This window comes from Eptatretus burgeri, chromosome 1, assembly GCF_056783735.1.
Source record: "Eptatretus burgeri isolate ZD-2024b chromosome 1, Ebu_testis_v1, whole genome shotgun sequence".
Lineage (NCBI taxonomy): Eukaryota > Metazoa > Chordata > Myxini > Myxiniformes > Myxinidae > Eptatretus > Eptatretus burgeri.
In genome coordinates this window covers 35,761,294-35,783,983 of record NC_140961.1, presented here as the reverse complement: position 1 = coordinate 35,783,983, position 22,690 = coordinate 35,761,294, and the positions used below count along the sequence as shown (strand labels likewise).

At 42.7% G+C, this 22,690-nt stretch overlaps 1 protein-coding gene across 2 annotated transcripts in view; it reads left to right on the top strand.

The window, feature by feature from the left end:
- The window catches only part of LOC147034229 (transmembrane protein 181-like), a 41,489-nt gene that overhangs the window by 4,416 nt on the left and 14,383 nt on the right, over positions 1-22,690 (top strand). For both annotated transcript variants that reach the window (XM_085878925.1, XM_085878915.1), the window contains 8 exons: positions 6,435-6,538; positions 10,693-10,760; positions 18,248-18,338; positions 19,125-19,246; positions 20,662-20,772; positions 21,020-21,100; positions 21,251-21,350; positions 21,539-21,669. In XM_085878925.1, coding sequence (XP_085735051.1) covers positions 6,435-6,538; positions 10,693-10,760; positions 18,248-18,338; positions 19,125-19,246; positions 20,662-20,772; positions 21,020-21,100; positions 21,251-21,350; positions 21,539-21,669 — 808 coding nt within the window. Of the gene's footprint in view, positions 1-6,434; positions 6,539-10,692; positions 10,761-18,247; positions 18,339-19,124; positions 19,247-20,661; positions 20,773-21,019; positions 21,101-21,250; positions 21,351-21,538; positions 21,670-22,690 lie in introns of those variants that run through there.

Below are 22,690 nucleotides of genomic sequence, written 5' to 3'. Positions count from 1 at the left end.
GTAACTCTTCTTTAATTGATTTACATTCATTATCTAACATCCCTTATTTATGAAACTTTGGCTTATTTTTAGGCTTTGTTTAACCGATCAAATTGCTTCCAGACTTCCAACTTCACATTTTCTTCCTCCATTAATATCGCTTTTGACTCCACTGTCCATATCATTTGCGATGCTCACGGAGGTTGATTTATTTGAAATCCCCATCTCGCAGGAACATCATTCTTCTTTACTTGTTTGTTTCGTTACGTTGGTCGAGGTATTTACTGCAGCTCATGAAACCGTTAAAGTATGATACTCTTCGGATTATTCTATTTATTCTTTCCATATAAACAACATTTTTAGTATATGTTCTTCTCTGAAGACAAATGTCTGACTGAGCTGCCACAGTCATTACAAATTTGCTCTCAGTGGTTCCTATGATCAGAGGGGTTTTAGCATCATGTGTGTAAGGTGGATATTCAATTGGAGACCCGACTTTAAAACCAATTTATTGTTCCTCACTTCTTTATTGCTATCTCGCTAACTCTCCTCCTTTTTACAATCTCCTCACATCCTTATCAAGATTCTCATCATCCCTTCCCTGCTCCAGACCACCCCACCTTTTTATTTATTGTTTATTTTCATTGCAGAGACCAAGTCTCCAGGATACCTGCATAATTGGTTGCTTCACATCGGAGATTGTGTACACACACATACAGGCAAACATGTAGCCACATGCTTGGATGCAGAAGAATGCTTTAATTAAGACAAATGCACATCCGGCATTTTCAGGCATAAAGGGAATTTGAATGTTTTGGCCCATTACGACAAAGCACTCATGTTTATATAATCTGATTACTCGGCATTGCTTTGCTGTTTAACCACACAACGCATTTTGCTCCAGGAGCAAACCTGTTGAGCTGTTCTTTTGTTTCTTCTTCTTTTTTTAAAGTGACTGAAGATAGTTATTTATTCGTAAGCATTTTGTGGTTTTGAATTGCTTTATCTTGAGCATCACCGCAAACTGGCTTCACTTGCACTAGATCCTGAACCACTCCAGATGAGCACTTGATGCCTAAGATGAGCTTGATGGAAAGGAAAATTTGATAGGAAAGAGGATTAGAAGTCAGAAGGTGCAGTTATTTGACTTTTATGAACAAAAATATTCTTCTCTCTGTCTGAACATCACTCAGAGTGGTGAAAAGGGGATATCATAAAATGCTTAACCCATTTTCATACACCTTTGTCATTGTCTCAAGGGGCTTCCTGGCTAGAAATCAGACATTCTTTGATGATTATTTTTTTTAATCAAGAAGAAGGCATTTGTTTTCTGTTTCTACCTTGAGCTCAATAGTTGATGGACATGAAAAATATCCAAAAGGACTGTCCATTCATTGTAACAGGTCAGGTGGTATCAATTTTATTCCCATCTTGTTGAAGTCGCTTGGACCAGAGCCTTCCAATCGAATGTACACTTGAGCTCAAAAATTTGCTTTTTCTTCATTGTCATCATCATCATCATTTGTTCTGGTTGGAACAAAATTTGAAATTTTTGAAACGTGTTTTTTGACAATGGTATGTATGCATTCTGTTGGGGCGTTCCATGTCAAGTGTACACATCTTTCAGCAAAATTTTGGCACATCGTCTCAGATTTCACTCTTTTTTTTTTGTGCAAGTGTTTGTATCCACGGTAAAACATTGTGTCAATTTTCAGACCTGGGGGTCCATTTTAGCCCCCCCCCCAAATTTGGGCACCCCCGGTTGACCCACAATCTTCCAGTGGCCATATCACAGGTTGTAGTGGGCCGATTTGGATGATCTTGGTATCAAAATGCTTGTAAAAGCGAGATCTTTCAAATCGCGTAAAGTAAAATCACTCCGAAACAGTAATTCAAAAAGTTATAGTTTGGGGCGCACTTGGACCTTGGGCCCCCGCCCCCCAGCCAAACCGATGATCCCTATTTTTTTTTTTTTTTCGTGTGAGAGTACCCCTTCATATACTCCAACACCTCAGCATAAATTAAAATGGGATCTCAATGGGTTCAAGTGTGATGATGGTTTTATTGTTCGGGGTCCACATATCACTCATTCTTGATTTGACATTGGGCGACGTTTACCATCATCGTTCCAATGACGTCACCTGCTAACAGGCGACTTTATGTCTGAAATTGATAATCATCATCTCTGGACAATCTAAGTTATAAATGGGCTAATCTCAGTTTTTGCATATTTTGCAGTAAGCATGGCGACTGAAGATCGAAAGGAGTCCCGAAAATACTGTTGCGATCCGTTCAGCTGCCATAAAACGAAACAACGAAAAGATCTTCGCAATGTGTCAAATGATATGTTGATGAAATTTTCTTCAAAGGTGAAAAAAGATGACAGACTTTGTACAGAAAAAAACTCTCAGTTGTCACCAGAGCGTATTGAAGAATCATCTTCGACCAGTTCGAAATTATCATCAGAAGGTACTATCGAAGGCATTGCAGAATCTATTTCGACAGACGAGGATGAGGAGGTTTTTGAGCGAGAAGCAGAAGTTGACCTATTAAACCGGTCGTTATCGATGATAGGCGAAAGCCCATTCGACAAACAAAAGGCGGAAAGGAACCCAGGGTATGTTCCTGAAAAGTGAAGTAGAGTGGAAGATTCTGTGCAAAACAAATTAGAACACGTTGCTGGACCAAGCACTGCGGAGAAAACACAAAATACAGCGTCAAAATGTGATGAAAACTGCATGTCAGAGGTGATCAAAAGCCTGAAAGAAAAATACGTTGTTTCGAGCCATTCAGAGCAAATATGTATACTGACAATATTTGCTAGGAATATGAGCATCAGAGGGATGATGAGTGAATTCAGTTGCTCCCAAAGAATGGCTGTGCAAGCCAAAAATTTAGAGAAAGAAAATGGTATGCTATCGTCTCTAAATCCCAAACAGGGTAAAATATTGTCTGACGAAGTGAAATCCGCCGTAACCGAATTTTACCGAAGTGATGAAGTCAGCCGAATAATGCCGGGAAAAAAGGACTTTGTGGTGGTCAGGAATGAACATGGAAAAGACAAAATTCAAAAGCGCCTGGTACTAAACAATCTCAAGGAACTGTTTCGGAAATTCAAAGAGAACAACCCTGGCTTGAAAGTTGGATTCGCGAAGTTCGCCATGCTCCGTCCCTCGGAGTGTGTCCTGGCCGGTTCAGGTGGTACACACAGTGTATGTGTATGTACGATACATCAAAATGTGAAACTCATGAAGTTTGGTTCCAAAATGCCACAGATAGCCGAACTTCCGAGCTATCATCATGTGATAGCACGCATAGTTTGTAACCCAGCACAACCGGCATGTTATTTCAGAACTTGTGAAAGTTGCCCATCAATTGAAGACTTCAAAACCGAGCCACTGAGTGCTTATGAACTAGAGGATATTGATGAAATTCAGTTTAAACGGTGGACATCCACCGACAGATCTGAACTGAGCTCCATGGTCCTGCCTTTGGAAGAATTCATTAATCAATTCTCTGAACGCGCAGTGAAATTAGTGAGACACGACTTCATTGCCAAGGCGCAATATCAGTTTCTGAAAAATAAGGACGAACGAAATCGGTGAAGGAGAATTTGTCATTGTTGGAGACTTCTCAGAGAACTATTCGTTTGTCGTACAGGATGCGGCCCAAGGATTCCATTGGAACTACTCTCAAGCGACAATTCACCTCTGGGTTTACTATTTCAAATCGGACGATGGCAAATTAAACCACAATTCATTCACGATTATATCAGAATGCAATACTCACGACGTTGTCTCAGTCCACCTCTTCCAAAGAATGATCATTGAACAATTGAAATCTAGATTTGGAAATGTAAACAAACTTTACTATTTCTCAGACGGTTGCGCTGGCCAATATAAGAATTGCAAAGCCTTCATAAACCTATGTCGTCACAAATCAGAGTATGGTTTTGACGCAGAATGGCATTTTTTGCCACAAGTCATGGCAAGGGCCCTTCAGATGGCGTGGAAGGTACAATCAAACGAGAAGCAACATGTGAGAGCCTGCATAGACCTTACGACAGTCAAATTATTTCTCCAAAAGATCTTTTCGCCTTTGCTGAAAATGGTTTGAATGAAGTGAAGTTCGGTTATGGGATCCAAGAGGCGTATGACGAGGAAGAACGAAATCTGGAAGAAAGGTTAAAAACGGCCAAAACCAGAGCTGGAACTCAAAAACTTCATGCTTTCATCCCTATTTCTGAAACTGCTCTTCAAGTACGCGAATTCAGCCTTAGCGAGGAACACCGTATCGAGTCAGCTATTTCAAAATCTACACCAACTTTTAACGGGAAACTCTCAGGTTATGTCACAGTGCACGATGATGGAAAATGGTGGCTTGCCTGCATCATGGAAGCCTTTCAGGACACTCATGAAGTGAAAGTGAATTTTCTTCATCCAAACTGGCCCGTAAATAGTTTCTTTTTTCATGACATTGAAGATCACTGCATTTTAGACATTTCTGATATACTTCTTTCTGTAGAACCAAAAACTGCTACAGGTAGAACCTACACAATCAGTAAAAAAGAAACACACCTGTCAAATAAAACATTGGTTGGCAAAATATCTTGACTATAATATGCTCAGAAAAACTCTTACTCATACTAGTATCACTTCCAGTTCCTGCACGTGCATGTGGAAAATTTATGTACAATATACTGATATAGTGAATTGGAAATCTTGTGTTCAAATATTGTGCTATGTATTGTGGCGTATTGTGTGTCCAGCACCCGAGTCCCCCAACATAAATATTTGCTATGCGTGAACCCATTGGGATCCCATTTTCATTTATGCTGAGGTGTTGGAGTATATGAAGGGGTATTCTCACACGAAAAAATCGGGACCATCGGTTTGGCTGGGGAGCGGGGGCCCAAGGTCAAAGGGCGCCCCAAACTATAACTTTTTGAATTACTGTTTCGGAGTGATTTTACTTTACGCGATTCGAAAGATCTTGCTTTTACGAGCATTTTGATACCAAGATCAGCCAAATCGGACCATTACAACCTGTGATATGGCCTCTGGAAGATTGTGGCGCAGCTGGGGGTGCCCAAATTTGGGGGGCCCCTAAAATGGGCCACGATGGGCCCACAGGTCGAAAAGTTGGTATTTTTGAGTTTTTTTCACTCAAGTGAATAAATGACCAACATATGGGGAGAAAATGAGGTATTATTGTCGGGAGGGTGTGTACACTTGACATGGAATGCCCCTGTTTCAAAAGGAAAATTTTAGTTATTCTTCAGTTTCATATATATATATATATATATATATATATATATATATATATATATATATATATATATATATATATATATATATATATGTGTCCAATCAAAGGAAAATAAGTCCTTTCTGAAATTGAAAATTCCAAGGTTTCAATCACACCTCCCATTCCACATCTGTTGTATCACTGAAAACACTCGATTTTTGGCAAATACTTCATTGGTGATGTCATGGTGAAACCAAATCAAACTGGAGTGGTACGCCATCGTGAATCTCCAGGTTTCCCACCAAAAGCAAAGTTGAAAGATGTTGTAGAGTTCTACCAGGAATGACCCAATATCAAATTTTGTGTTTTATTTTTTTCTTCTGTTTTCGCTCCTGTGACCCCAAGTCCCCACCCTCTGGGGGCATGAACCGGGGGTCAAATCCAAAAAATCGTTACATATTTCATGCGTCCCCCAATGTTGATTGCATATCAAAAGTTTCATTAAAAAAAAACTTTCAAATGTGCCTGTAATTGAATTTTTTGGTATTTGACCTTTTGATCCCGCCCCAGGGGGGGGGGGCAAAAATGACCCTGCTCTTACACATACTTGCCATGTGCTGATCATAACTACCAAGTTTGGTGAATTTCTGCATAACCGTTTAGGAGGAGATAGTGTGACGGACGGACGGACGGACAGACGGACGGTGCAGATTACAATATCCCCCTGTTTTTTTTACAAAAAGCGAGGGGATAAATATTTTCCATAAGATTGATTCTTCTTCTTCTTCTTGCATATTGCAGTTTGGCTGCCGGGTTGCTATCATTTTGTTGGGACACAACTATGCCACCACAACTATGCTGTGCCCCTATATCAGTACACTGGTACTCATTTCACTGACCTAAGAAGGATGACAGGCCGAGTCAACCCCACCTGGTGTTAAATCAGCAGCCAACAAGGCTCAAACTCAAGACCCTAACTACTAAGCCAACACCAGGCTTATAAGATTGGCTACTGTGTATTATTAAAGCATTTTGGTTTTGGTTATCATGAGCTGTTTATATCATCTATACTCATATAAATCATGAGCAACTTGTCTGATGACTGCCAACTTGCATTGCTGGTGAACTTGTAAGATCGCTTCTGTTGAACAATATTGTCCTGAACCAACTGATTCGAGTCTCGATGGATATGCGTGCGTGTTTTGCAGGTCTGTGCACATGCGACTGTACACACTGTCAAAACGACACTTTGTCATCGTATTCCTTATGTTCTTCCTTTGCTTTGGTGTCACTGTGTTGATTGGAATAGCAGGTGTGTTGCATTTCAATATCTTGTTCTGTGCAAGTAAGCAAGTGCAGCTTCAACTATGGGCACAAATGAATATCATGTTGCATTTTAACCAGGATACCTTTTGTTGTTATCTGCAAACTGCCGAGCATCTCTTATTCATGCTGATACGTTGTTGAAAACTGAATGTAGAAAAGACGGTCTAATATAAATCCATAATAGACGGTGCCCTTGAGGATAATTTTACGGTGTAAAGAGCTGTCAAACGACATTAATTCTCGTTCCACCGACAACAGTGGAAAGTCATTGCTTTTTGATTGCGTGACCTACAAAGTTGAGCTGTTGCTTCGTGCAAACCACAGAACTCACATTTACTTACATTTGTCAAATTTTTGAGTCATTTGCAAGGAAGAAGTCAAAGACCATACATGCAAAATTCTTTATTTGCAAAAGTAAGTTGTGGATGGATTCGGACAAAATTTGATGGACAGGTTGTGTGTGTGTGGCAAGGACGAAGTGGTTCGATTTTGGTGAAGATCTGAATCCGGATCTGCATCCGAGAATTATTTAATTTATAAGTGATTCTTCACCATTGAGAGACGGGGCCAAAAAACAATGTATAGCATGATATTTCAAAAAAATGTATTGGGCCAGATACGTTCTCGTGGATCAGGCATTGTGTGGCGGAGGTATACGCTCTATCGAGTGCCCTTTTAGTTTTAATATGCGATTGGCACACACAATTGCCACTTGCTGTTTTGCATTCATGAAAGAGTTTGACTGCAGATCATGGTTGGATGAATCGTTGGGTTAAACAGACTATTTTTTTCTTTGTTTTTATTGTACACACTTGAGGCTCATGGAGGAGCTAAAACACAGAACAGACCAGGACATAACATAAGGAAAAGAACAGTAGAAAATTGGGAAAGGGGGGAAGGGGGGAGGGAACACATTAACAACAGGGGAGAGAAATAAAATAGGAGACCTGGAGGAAGAAAGGACATGGGAAAGAATGAGGGCAAGGGTGGGGGTGGGTGGGGGGGATGACACGGGGAGAACGATATGTGGGGGTGGGTGGGGGGGGGAGATGACACGGGGATATGCGCTATGCATAATGACACGGGGAGAACGAGGTGGATGCAGGCACACACTCTCAATTGCCGAAGTGGAAGGGAAACATCGTAAAGATACAGAAATGGAACAAAAAAATGTTATAATGGGGCGGTGAGGGGGGGGGGACCCAATAATCTCGAAACATGGAAAGATGTGGGCTAAGACAGGGTTGATGATGATAGAATAGATCATGCATGGGGGATGAATTGAGATGGTGGTGAACAGCTGTCTTGAAGCACTGGATGGAAGAAAGAATGACATTCAACAGACTGAGGAAGTTGGTTCCACAGGCAAGAGAAAAGAGGAACGAATGGAGGTAGGTGAGCATTGAGCTTGGGTTTCACCAGAAGTGGGTTATTGTCAGACCACATTCTCCCTGCAGAAAGTTGTGGGGTTGGGACAGAGCATTGAAAGGGCAGAGGGTTTACAAGATGAGAAAAGAGATGGTAGAAGACCACGGACCTGTCTGTGAAGTGAAATAATAGTCCAAGAGAGGCAGCTTCATCATGGGAGATTCCAATGATTTTGGAGGCCTTGGTTTCCACGGTGTTCAGCTCAGCAAAGTGTGAGGCAGGGGTGCCAACCCAGAGTGGAGAGCAGTATTCCATCAAGCTGCAGATTCAGGCCTTCTGAATCTATAGATAAGTGTTTGGATGTGCTAAGGAAAGACTTTGCACAATTGGAAGATGCCCAGTTGGTGGCTGGCTTTTGAGGCCAACTTAGATATGTGGTTTGCTCAAGAAAGATGATGGCTGATGGTGAGGCCCAATAGTTTGAGGGACTGAACTTCAAGTGGTTTGTTGAGGATGTAGATGGGAATGGGAAGGTTTGTTGGACTGTCCTTTCAGAGAGACAGAGTGAGAGTTTATGACTTATCAGGATTGAAACACAAATTCCAAGTGTTGGTCCAGCTTATGATTTTTATGAAGGTCTGCACAGAGTGAAGGGGCTTGCCTGCCTCTCGGAGGGAGGAGGGATGCTATGGTAGGGGGTAGAATCATCAGCAAGGAGTTGAAGGATTTTTCCAGAGAGTCAGAAAGATCGTTGATAAAGGTTAAGAATACGACTGGACCCAAGACTGCATTGGGGCACTCCAGAGTTGACAGGGAGAAGAGAGGAAAGGATGCTGTTGAGAGCCACACGTTGCCTATGAGAGTAGAGGACATCAGTAAGCCATGTGTGGCGTTGGCCGTGGATTCCAGAGGCAGAGAATTTGTCGAGTAAAGGCCCTGTCACACCTTGACGATTTAGCCAGCATATGCCGACGTATGAAAAATTTGTCAAAAACGCTGGCACACATTGAATACGTTATGGGTAAATTTTGTATACGTTAAGAGCACGCTGGCATACGTCATAGTACGCCGAGCTCGTCGACAAATTTTCCATGCTTGAAATTTTTCGACGTGTGCCTCGCACGTTCCACATACGCTGGCCATAAGTTGTAGGCACGTTACGCGATCGTTGACACACGTCAACACACGTTACTTGTAAGTTACTCATAAGTCGAAACACGTCAAGATAATGTTTAGCGTCAGTGTTCCAGACTCCCTGTTTTTTTATTTTTTTTTTCTTCGGCATGACTGTGATGTTGTCACTTCGATTTCTAGTGCGGTTATAATATAATATAATTAATAGGCTGCCGCTCAACGATTTAAATCATAACCGCACTAGAAATCAAAGTGTCAACATCACCGTCATGCCGAAAAAAAAAAACAGGGAGTCTGGAACACTGACGCCAAACATTACCTCGACGTGTTTCGACTTATGAGTAACTTACAAGTAACGTGTGTCAACGATCGCGTAACGTGCCTACAACTTATGGCCAGCGTATGCGGAACGTGTGCGTCATACGCTGGCATATGTCGAAAAATTTTCAACATGCTGAAAATTTGTCGACATACTTTGCGTACTACGACGTATGCCAGCGTGCTCTTAACGTATACAAAACTTACCCATAACGTATTCGACGTGTGCCAGCGTATTCGGCAAATTTTTCAGACGTCGCCATACGCTGGCTAAAACGTCAAGGTGTGACAGCAGCTTGACACTTCGATGTCTAGTGCGGTTATGATTTGAATCGTCGAGCCGCAGCCTTTTAATAGGCTACGCCACGTGATCGTTGGCGATACGCTGCCGCGCGCTATGCATAAGTTAGACTATCGTTGGGCATAGGTTGTGAACGCCGACAACACGCTCAGCATTCGTTGATATAAGTTATCTATATGTTATCGAAACGTTCTGTGTACGTTACTAATACGTTATGCATACGTCCAACTCGTTATGAATACGTCCAAAACTGGAAAAAAACATCAATAGTTCAGCATACGCCAGCGTTTTACATACATTTTGATACCTTGCCATACGCTGGCTAAAACGTCAAGGTGTGACGGTCTTAAGGCAGGATGCCAGACTGTATCAAAAGCACGAGATATGTCCAGAGAGATGGCCCAGATCTCATGTCTGACATTGAAGGCTTCCATCCATTGTTGGGAGGGCAGAAGCGTCATGTCCATGGTAGAGTGACCCGGTCTGAATCCAAACCGATGGTCTGAGATCAGATTGATAGAGAAAAGGAAGGATTGGATGTCAACTGTGATGATTTGATTCCATGACGTCACTGATTATTGGAAGTACGTTGATAGGTCTGTTGTTAAGATTTATGCGTTTCGATGTTGGCTGATTTTAAAGCAGATAGAAGATGAACTGAGGTTTAATACTCGGTTGAATGAAGGTTATTGACACACAACACTGACCATTTATTGTATCCCTGTTCCAGATAACTTTTCTTTGTCATGAACTTGTGTGATAGAAATAAGGACATGTTGGATTATTAGGACTTCTAATTGATCCAGAGTGGATACTTGAGGTAGAGAGGGGGAAAATTCTGATGTAGCATGTGTGTTCAGTTTGGCAAAGTAGTAAATCCTTTGAAAAAAAATGAATGCACTAAAAGATGGAAACATTGTAGTACCACACCAATGTATAGATTGTTGAGTTATTTCAATAATATTTAACTTTGACTCATTTATGGCATTGCAATTGACTTTACTCACCATGCTTGGCAGGACCGCAGGTGTTAGTATCTTCCACTGTAAAAGGATCGACCATTGTGAAGCCTTCAGGGGATCTGCAGGTGGGTTTGCATTCGATGAGCAAATTTACTTATTTATTCAACGAGGTCGATTTTGGGCTCGCTGCTACTCTTGTGTGTTACATTTCGGTGCCCTTCTCAAGATGTCTTGAGAGTGCTGTATTTAGATTCATCCATGATGTGTATACTGACATCAGATTTGTGTAGACCAGACGAGGCAGGGCAAATAGAAAACTCCATGTTCTGAACATCATTCGTGAGCCAACTGGGTTTTAGCCAGAATCCGTTGGTGACACGTCGTTCATTCTGCGCCTCGTTTGGTTTCAAGAACTGAAGAATTCAAATCCTTAATATTGCTGTTTTTTTTGTCCAGGTTTCAATCCAAACCTTTAGTATACCAGTACATTGTTCTTATCACACGGGACAAAAGCAACAGGACATTGAGTTATGCTAACTGCCGTGGGAAGCGGAGAGAAGCTGATGTTTCTGACGTTAACCCTTTGTCAAAGCAAAAGAGCGAGAAAAGATAGGGATGAGAATTAATAAAGGCTGGGGATGAGTCAGAGGTGGGTGTGTCGGAGCAGGATCAGGGGATATGTGGGAGTGGCGGTGTAAATGACTGATTTTGATGGGGCGGGGGGGGGGGGAAGGGAGTCAGGATTCAGGCGTTAAAATTCAAGGGGACTGGGACTGGGATTGGGAGAAAAGTGAACATAGTCATGAAAAAAACAGGAAGTGACATAAGATTTCATAAATTAAAGCAAAGTGACACAAACAGTAATAATAATAGTAATAATAATAATAAATAATAAAGAAATAACGGAGGTTTTCCTGGCCATTTTCATCTTTTGGCATTCAATTTGACTGTGTGATCATTCATTATATCATTTAAAATTGAATGCTCCTTGATGTGTTCATTCAAATATCTAAAACAGATGTTCAATTTCATATTCTCAGCATTTGACTTCCTTAAACTTGCAGTCAATTAAAAAGTCTCATGAACTGCATTCAATTTCACTGAAGTCAGCAGTTGTTGGTATCTGGGCATTCAAATTCACAATAATATGTGCTTTCAAATTCTGACCTAGGTTTCACTTAAGGTGGCTGGCTTAAGATCTTAGGGTCTTGAGTTTGAGCCCCTGTCGTGCCTGGATTATATCGTTGAAATATCACCAGGTGGGGTTGACACAGCGTGTCGTCCTTCCGATGTCGGCAAAATGAGTACCAGCTTACTGGGGTAATAAGCCATTCGAGTATCCTGCATCGGAGTGGCAACCTGTCCAGGATTGTACGCCTCAGCCAAATGAAACTGCCTTAGTAGCCCTGTGCATCTCACTGTGTGACAGGAATGGTTATTATTGTTATTAAATTCCGACCTAAGATGAGTACATGTCATTTGCATGTGTAGACCTGTTATGACACTAACAATGATATTTTTTTGTGGAATATGTATCTGCTGAGACCTGTGAAATGTTGAGAAAGACATTACACATCTTTGTTACCCTCGCCGAAGGATTTGGAGAGGGAATTGCATTTGGGTCCGTTTGTTTATCTGTCTGTCTTTCTGTCTTTGTTTGTTTTGTTTTTCCGCACAGAACTTTTGTTTTTTTTCCGCAACCATTTGTCGAATTGAGATGAAATTTTCGCCATTGGTGCGATTACTCATGTAGAATGTTTCAATGATAGTTTTGACGTCATAGGTCACGTGGTGTGGCAGTCATTGGGAAAAGGGAAAATTTTGGACCTCTATCTCTGAAACCGCACGAAGGAAAAATTTGAAATTTGGCACATAGCAAGTACTCCACATGGGGAAAGAGTATGGTTTTTATCCCCCGCCATGTGGCGGAAGGGGGATATTGTTGTCACCCAGGGCGTCCGGCTGTCCGTCCGTCCGTCCATCCGTCCGGGCATCAACATTTATAGCTGTGAGTGCGATAACTCATAAACTGTTCACCATATCGATTTGAAATTTGGGTCACACATGTACCACCTGAAAAGGAAGAACCATATTGATTTTGGGCATGGCCAGATCCAAGATGGCTGACTGGGGCGGCCATCTTGAAAAAAATGTTTTTTCGCCATATTGATTTGAAATTTGGGTCACACATGTACCGCCTGAAAAGGAAGAACCATATTGATTTTGGGCATGGCCAGATCCAAGATGGCTGACTGGGGCGGCCATCTTGAAAAAAACGTTTTTTGTCATAAATGGAAAACCGCTTATCTGATTTCAATTATTTTTGGTTACTACATTCCTCACCCCTGGGGAAATTTTTCGAGATGATGACCAAATGGTGTCTTGTTTCCAATTCACCTCCCTCATTATCTAGAATATGTATGACTTTTTCATTCAATGGCAGGGGATTCCCCATCTCTGATGGTATATTTTATGATGTCATAGGTGCCCTCATTATGATGTCATAATTGCATATGTACAACGCCATATCTGATCAGTATGAAATTTTTTGAGGGTCATCTAGGGATAAAATGGTCCCCAGAAAAAAATTCATGACATCATCGGTCACGTGATTCAGCAGCCATATTGTTTTGAAAAAAAAAAACCTTAAAAAAAACCTTCTGTGAAATGGGTGAACAAATCGAGGCGAAACTTGTCACATATGACCACCTATCCATGAGGAACAAAAGTCACACATATTATGTCATAGGTCACATGGTTTGGTAGCCATATTGGGTTTACCTGAAAACCTATAAAAATACACCATTCAAAAGAAGTCCTGGTGAGTGTTTGCAATCTCTGATTGCTCTTTTTCTTGTTTGTATTTGTACGAGTAAGCTCATTCTTCATTTTAAGATTCACAAATGGAAATGCCTGTGGTCGCTATAGAAGGGTTTCTGATGTAGAGAGGGATAGGCTCAGTGATGCCTTCAAATGTGCTGGATTATCTAGCATTGGCAGACAATCTAGGCATCAACAGAGCAGCAGCAAGATAAATAATCTCGATTTATCTGAACTGGTCGACGAGAAAGGTTGCCAAAGGGAGGGGCACACAACAGAAAGATGGATGACGACATGTGGCATTGTCTGCAGTATCTCTTAGATGTCAATCTCCTTCTGTCTTTGATTCAGATGAAGGAAAACCTGCAAGCTGCTCTGCCAAACAAGCTTGACCAGCACATCCAGTATGTGCAAAGGTTTCTACAGCATGGTGTTGCTGCCCACTGAATCTTCATTGAGGAAACTGGTTACAACGTCTGGTTTGGAAGAGCCCCTCGTGGACTTCCGGCAAGACGCGTTGTCCACGGACAAGGAGGGCATAGGTGCAATGTTACGTTTGCTGTATGTGTGGAGGTCGTCCTCGTCCATCACCAGATCACCTCCGAGATGGTAACTGACAAGGTTTTGAGGGCTTTCTTTCAAACACGGCCTGTGAACGTGCCAACGTGTTTCCCGCTGGTGAGACTGTCGTTCTTGTTTACGACCAGCAAATGCCACCTGTCACTTCGCTGACGGGATTACTAAGGGAGAGGGGAGAAAAAAAGGGTGGGGGGGGGAGAGAAAGGTGGGAGAGAGTAAGGGGGTGAGGAAGAGTGAGGAGGGGTGGGGGAAGGGAAGGCAGCATGAGGTGAGAGGAAGGGAAGGCAGATGTGCGGTGAAGCGTTAATTACGATTCATACTGTCTCATCAAAATGATTCTGCACAGTGACAGTGAGAGGTTAAGACCATAATTTGGTACTGGTGGTTCCTATCTTTACAAATTTGCATCATATGATCATTTGTGACTGAATCAAGGAACTTGGAACATGTGCATGCAATTGTGCACAAACAGAAAACAAAACATCTAAAAACTCGAGGGATGGTGAATTTGGGGTTGGGGGAAAGGAGGGGGTGGGATGGTGAATTGGTCAGGTCAGGTCAGGTCAGGTATGGGAGCAAGTGCCAGAGCAACGCGTCGTTGCATCCACTTCCCGCTGCTACTCCAGGGGCCTCCGTCTGGCCATCCACCAGGAAGATGCCTGGCCCATCCCCATCTCCTTAAGATGCAGATCAACCTGCTCCAACCACGAGGCACGTGGTCGGCCCATTGGCCTCCTCCACTCACGAGACTCCCTCGCTGAGAGAATCTGGTGAGCAGGATCAGCGTCAGGAAAACGAGCCATGTGTCCATGCAGCCGCAGCTGACGCTCACAGACTATGCAGGTAACAAATCTCATTTGAGTCTCTCTCAGCAACCGCTCATTGGACACAAAGTCTGACCAGCGATAGCCAAGGATTCTCCAAAGAGACCTGGTACCAAAGGAATTAAGTCTCTGTCTCAGATCCTTGGTCAGAGTCCAAGTCTTACATCTATAGAGAAAGACTGGAAGCACCAAGGACCTGGAGACTCGGACTTTCATCCTCCCGCACAGGTACTGGCAGCGCCACACCCCATGATCCAGTGAATCCATGACTCCCCAGGCCCGACCCAGACGTCTATTGACCTCTGACTCACAGCCAGCAGAGACATGAATATCACTGCCAAGTTAAGTGAATCTCTCCATGACCTCAACATCCTCACCACAAACAGGCACAGACAGGACAGCAGCATCCAAGATGTCATTGAAAGCCTAGATCTTAGTTTTGACCCAGGAAATCTTAGTTAATCCAGTTTTGACCCAGGAAATCTTAAGTTAAAAAAGACCCAGGACCTTAGTTAATCCCAGCGGCTCAGACTCCTCATTCAACACCTCGAGGGCCCCAAAAAGGATATCGAAAGTCTCTGCAAAGATGACTGCATCATCTGCGAAATCAAGGTCAGAGATCTTGACATTCCCAAACGATGCAATGCAGCTTGATCTCTCTGACATCCTCCCTAGAATCCAGTCCACACAAGTGCTGAAAAGTGTGGGGGTCAGTACACACCCCTGACAAACTACAGTAACAACTGGAAATCAGACGGAGATGGTATCACCACATCTCACAGCACTCTCAGTACCAGAGTCGAGTTCAGATATCAGATCGATCAGTTTTGGTGGCACCCCACGAAGACCAAGAATCCTCCAGAAGGCATCCTGATTCACTGAATCAAACGCTTTACAGAGATCAACATAAGCTGCAATCAGCCCCTGCCAAAACTCTTGTCTGCGTTCGGTGAGGACCCGAAGAGCAAGGATACAGTCAATCGTTGACCTCTTTGGTGGAAAGCCTGACTGCTCTGGACGCTGGTGCTCAAGCAGATGGTGGCGAACCCTATCAAGAATTATCCGAGCAAAGACCTTGCCCGGCACTGAGAGCAACATCACCCCTCGGTAGTTGTTGCAGTCTTGGCGATCACCCTTCCCTTTCCAGAGAGGGACAACAAGGCCCCTCTTCCAGTCAGTTGGGATGATGCCTGTGTTCCAGGCAGACCATAGAACTGCATGCAACGACATGAGTGCAGCATTTCCACCAGCCTTGAGAAGTTCACCATGGATGCCACAGATCCCTGGAGCTTTACCCCATTTCAACCGGTTCACCGCAGCCTATGTTTCCACAAGCGAAGGTGGATCACAGTTGATTGGAGGGTCAGCAACAGTTATTGTAACACCCCTGATGTCCAACTCGATAGCTGGTGGATCAGCCTGGTACAACCGCTCAAAGTAACCGGCCCAGTGGGCCTTCACTTCAGACTCCTCTGTCAAGAGCCTACCACCCTCCGCTCTAACTGCAGTACACCGAGGGATGGGCTTGGATGAACGCAATGCGTGAATTTCCCTGTAAGCAGGATGAGAATCACTTTACCACAGGTGATACTCTATCCCCTCACAGATTTGTCGCACATAGGCCTCCTTGTCCACCCTTAGCGCACGTACAGTTTTACGCCTCAGTTCCCTGAACAGCTCAGCTCTGCCATTCAGCCTGGCCCTGCGACTCTGGTCAATGGTATCCAGTGTCCCTTGAGAGACAAAATTCTTCTTTGCCCTACGGTGAGTTCCAAGACATGCACCGGCAACATCAAGGACTGTGGTCTTGAAGGCACTCCACAACTCTTCAGGACCTCGCAAAGCACCCAGACCCCCCAAATCTCCACTCGGCTTATTTGCAAACTCCTCAGCTATCCTCTCATCCTTGAGCTTGCCAACATCCAGCCTTGGCTGGGTTGGTGCCATTCTCCTGGATTTAAGGTGCAACTTAAGAGTTGGTACAACAAGCCTGTGGTCAGTATTGAGTAACTGAGCACTCTGGTAGACCCTGCAGTTCTGGGTCATCCTCCAGCGACCATCAATGAGGACATGGTCTATCTCCTTTGCCACACCGCCAGCGTTAGAATACAAAGTCCAGCGATGAGCTTGTGTGTGCAGAAACCATGAACCGGCTACCCTAAGTCCATGACTTCTTGCAAAGTCAAGGAACTTAGGGCTATTCAGGTTCACAGTTCCTGACCCATGGGGACCAACACACACCTCATAACCATCCCAATCAGTTCCTGTCGATGCATTGAAATCCCCCAAGACTAGAAGTGTATCTCTTCTGGGGCACTGATCAACCACAGACTCAAGCGTGGTGTAGAATGCATCTTTCACGGTGAGATCACTCGCCTCAGTCGGAGCATAAACAGAGACCAGGGAAATGACACCTAAGGAGTGACGAATCCTTCGTCTCATAATACGCTCGTTGACCGGTGTTACCTCAACTATCATTGGAGTCAGCTTATTGGACACAGCTACAGCAACTCCTTGAGTATGGTAACCATCAGAGCGACCAGACCAATAGTAGGTGTAACCACTCGCCATGATCTCGCCGCAATCCGGTCTCCGAACCTCAGACAGTTCTGCAATACCGATGTCCAAACGCTTGAGATCAGTTGATAACAGAGACAGGTGATCATCCTCTCTTAGGGATAGGACATTCCAGGCACCCACCCGAAGGGACCGCCTCAGGTTAACCCAAGGAGATCGCCGTCTGGTGGACGACACCTCAGCACCACCCCCGACATACACTACCGCAATCTGACCCGCTAATGTTACCCCGTGGTTTCCCTCCTACCATCAAAGATTGGGGGTCCCAAAGGCTTTGCCCCAATCCCGTCATCCGGTAAGCTGCCCTGCGAAGGGAAGCTGCACAGGAGGTACTCCCACGGAGTGGGTTTTCAGATTTCTTTGCGTTTTTGTGTTTTGCGGAATGAAGGGTTTTTACGGTGGCTGGAGTGCAAATCCTGCCACCAACCTCCTAATAAGAAGTAACCCAACTGCAGGAGGATGTCCATGGACACAGTTGGGCACTAGATATGGACGGCCGTTGGCTCACATGGAGCTCCTCCGCCCTTTGAATTGGGGTTTGTTGGTAAATGTGGAGTATTGGGAATTTTAGAGTTGGTAGAAGAAAGGCAAATTAATGGAGATTTGTGGATTTGGAAATGGGGTATGAGGGGTATTGATATCTGGGAGTATTGGAAGTTGGAGAGATGTGAAAATTTTGCAGGTGGGGAGTGGGGAGGGACATTCACATCTGTAGGCTAGAGGGGATATGGAAATTTTAGGCAAATGATGGGGGTCTCAGATTTTGCGATTGTGATCATGATGGACATCTTTTTTGTGCTGTGTTTTTGCAGACTGGCCTATATGAGTTGCAATCTCCACCCCTGACCATGTTCAGCCAACGCCTGTGGTTAACTTGTCATATTGTGCTGCGTAAACCAAGCGGTAAGGCATGTCGTGTATATTTCTTGTTTATTTTTCTTATGTGAGAAAACGTGTTGTCATCATGACAAAGGTCTGTGGAGTCGACCTTCCTTGATTCGAGAGCACAATGCACGCAACCCTGGACGTAATTGATGATGTGCAGCATCCAAATCCAGGAAGGAAGAAGAAAACTGTTATGGATGGGTTGTTTTTACGTTTGGTTCTATCTCCTACAAACTAACAGAGGATAGAGAACTACTTCTCTTTTTCCTGCACAAATCTTTTGCTTATCTCAACGTAACTTTGTAATGTCTGCGGTAATCTTAAGCATATATTTTGCAGATGTTATTGTTCCATTGATCTTATTGTATCAGTAAGAGATGAACCAATGTGGGTGAAACTTTTGGGGAATATTAATCGCCCAAGATAGAAATGAGGAATTAAAGCATCTTGAAGTACGTGCAGTAGGTTTGAGTCGAGCTTTCTTTGCCCTTGACTTTATAATTGTCAATCTGATTTTACACACCATTTGGATTATTTGAAGTAGAGAAACTGCATAAATCGAATGTTGGAGGCCCGTTTTGTAATGTGAAGGAGCGGGGTTGGAGTAAACCTTCCTCTCAAGACTCATGACGTGCTTGTATTCACATCGATGCCGGCGGTTCAAATGTGCTTAGGTTCTGGTATCCCATAAAGCAGAGCTGATAAAATGGAAGTTACTTTCCGTCACCACAAGGCTTTGCTTTGTTGATTGTTCTTCACTTGCTGCAGAGTAACCTTAAAATTGTTGTGTTTGTGTATGCATAGACGACGCGTTTGCGAAAATGTTTAATGTACGGGTACAGCTCAGTGGTCGAAAGGAAGACTCAAGTTTGGCTCCCCTGGGCACTGGCCCTTTGAACCGCTCTCGTCGCCTCCATTGTGAAAAGGTGAGAGAATACAGGGTCTGCTCTTTATATCTGTTCTTCATTTATTATCCCATGCATGTGAAGCGAAAAGTAGGGTAAAGCAGTTGGTTCACTTTGTTTGTCTGTCTCCAAACGTCAGTTTTTGATCGAGGAACAACGTAATTTAAATTGAATGTTATATTTTGAACTAGAATCAGAGCATGAATCGGAAAACGAACCTGTTGTTTAGCGGCACTTTGGTTCTGGATTTGTCTCGATTGCCCATGTGCAGAGAGGATTGTGATAATGTTTTTACTCTGTCTGCCTGTCTGTCTGGCAGTCAAACAAACAAAATCGAAAATCGTTCATGTTTTTAAGGACGTCATAGAGGACACAAATAACGAATGTAAACGTGTTAAATAAGGTGGTGTAAAAGACGGCTGTAAACGGTTGTAAACTTCCAAATTATTATTTTTTCTACAACCTTTAAATCTTTATCTTATTTCAATTGAGCTATATACTTGAGCACTATAGAACACAAATCACCTTTTTGGCACTTTCAAAACCCTTCAGTTTAGCAGTACTTGGAGGTAATATTCCAGGATTTTATTTCATCACAACCAATCAAATTTGCCGCTCATAGACCCCGCCCATGTCCTTGTTTCTCAAGACTGCGTGGGGTAAGGTGTTCTATGAACTCTAGTTATGTACTGTCGGACCCTGCTATTCAGATTCGCTATTCGTGGGCCCTGCGTATTCACGGTTTATAAAATACGAATTGCTTCGACATTCACTGCTTCACGTATGTACGTTTTTTTTTATTTAATTTAATTTTTTTTTCTTGGGCATATTTGCGGTTTTTCATTGGATTTTTGATTTTTTTTCCTTCATGAATCACGAATGGCCCGGGAACTTATCTCCCCTTTTTCCATTGAAACAATGACCCAACATTCGCGGATTCGACATTCACGGCATTTTTCAGGAGTGTGAATAGCGGGGTCGAACAGTATTTTATTTGGCGAAAACGATTTCAATTATCTTCTTTATTATCCTTTTTTGTTGTTCATTCTCGTTGCAAACCCTGCTCTTGAAATCTTAAAAACTCTTCGGTGTATGTCCAGTTTTTCTTTACTTTTCCAATATGCAAGTTATTTACACCTTTCTTATCCCTCTCACCATTACCTTCTGTATCCATTCACCTGAGCCCTTAATGTTATGATCCACTTTTGCCATTCATCTGATTCAATTTGTTGTCATTTAGCTTGGTGTCAATAATATTATCTTGCTAATCTTGCACATGATGTATAATGTTTGTTCAAGACTTGAGTTGATGTAAAGTTATCCAAATTTACATGATCATTTTACACTGCCCCTTGATCTATGGACTCGTATTGTTCTGCTGAAATTATTTATCTCTGTCTTTAGTTTATATTTCAAATGTCTTCAATTTCTCCCAGACATGTGATGAGATCATGATCTTTCACCTGGGATTTCTCTACTACTCTAACTACGTGGCTTCAGTCTCTTTCGAAGGCCTCAACGTGCCCATCTCTGATGTGGAGTTCACGGTATATATTCTGCATTTGCAAGTGATTAAAGGGATGAGAAGTTTGTGTGTTTAACCTACAGGCCTGGAACTGTGCATGTCATGAGCCACATGTTCTTTGTAAAACCTTTGTAAATGTTCTACAGCACAATGTGTTGGTCAAAGCTCCCTCAACAATTTTATGTTTTCTCTCCCAACCACCACTTTTGCTTTTCAAAATCTTTTTTTTTTTTAACCTGGAAATCAACTTTTACCAATGGTCATTGCAGTTTACGACGTACAATGAAGCATTCACACAGCTCGAGATCTGGTTTCGCTTCGTCTTCCTTGTTCTTACTTTTATGGTCACGGTAAGCTCCGTGTATATGTATATATGTATATATATATATATATATTCTCGAACTCCATGTCTTATTCTCATTGTTTTTATTTATTTATTTATTTTGTCCTGCTTACCATACTCTCCTCTAACCTCCTATTTTATTTATTTATTTTTGTAGTGTATCCTGGCTCATAGCCTGCGTCGCTTTTCCATGCGCGATTGGGCTGTGGAGCAAAGATGGCTCGCTCTTCTTCTCCCACTTCTGCTTCTCTATGATGGTACATCACAGTTAAATCCCTTTTAGTTTTGCAGAATGGATTTTGTTTGAGATAATTCTGCTCCATAAATCTATTTGATTTTAAGAGTGCCAGGCTATACTGGTATACTCGCATGATTTGATGATTGTATCATTATAATACATTAAACACATCTTTGTTTCCTCCTCATTCTTTCCATTTCCTACCAGATCCTCTCTTCCCACTGTCTTTTCTTGTTAATTCATGGATTCCTGGCTTGTTGGATGACCTGTTCCAAGCGACTTTCCTTTCTGCATTGCTTCTTTTTTGGCTCTGCACCTATCATGCCATGCGCCTTCAGGTAAAAATAATTAATTTTGCTCAAAACAGACTATAATAGAACTAGAAGGGCACTCGGTAGAGCACATACCTCCACCATGTAATGCCTGATCCACGAGAACATATCGGGCCCAATACATTTGTGAAATATCATGCAATACAGTACTATATCGTTTTTGGCCCTATCGATGGTGAAGAATCACTTTAAAAATAAAATAATTCTCATATCCAGATCTGGATTCGGATCTTCACCAAAAATGAACCAATTCGTCCTTCCCACACACCCAGCCTGTCCACCAAGTTTCGTTCGAATCTGTCCAAAACTTTTTGACATATCGTGCTATATATCGTTTTTGGCCCTATCTCTCAATGGTGAAGAATGACTTAAAAAATTCGAGTAGTCGAATCCGGATCCGGATCTTCACCAAAATCGAATCAGCTCGTCCTTGTCACACACCCAACCTGCCCACAATTTTTTTTTCCTGATCTGTCCACAACTTTGGGATATTCTGTACACAAACAAACAAACAAACAAATGAAATTGCTTGTTGAGCAAGGAATTGCCGGAATAACTTTGTCATATCTCCATGATCTCTGAGAAAACAAAAACCTGGAAATCAATTTGGTTCTTATAAGTCAATAGTGCTACTGTTTAATGAGTTATAGCACTTAGTTTGTTCATGATCATAACTTGGAAGTCAATCGGACTTGAAATGGCGTTTTTATCGCAATTTGAAATTTTTGACCCAACCCCTCTGACATTCGACCCCCGACCGCTAAGATGGGTGTTGGTGTGACACCTCAACGAGACATATGGTTAGATGTAGTATTGGAAGATGCACATTTTGGATTTGGTTTGAAGTCGATATGACCATTTTAGCAGACGTTATTGCGAAAATAAAAATTTCGGTTTTTCGATGACCTTGACCTTGACTTTTGACCTAGATTCACCAAAAACGACAAGTGTCTAAGTTGGACCATGGCCGACGTCTGTACCCAGTTTGGTCATGATCGCTGAAACGGTGTGGCTTCTACAGGGCAAA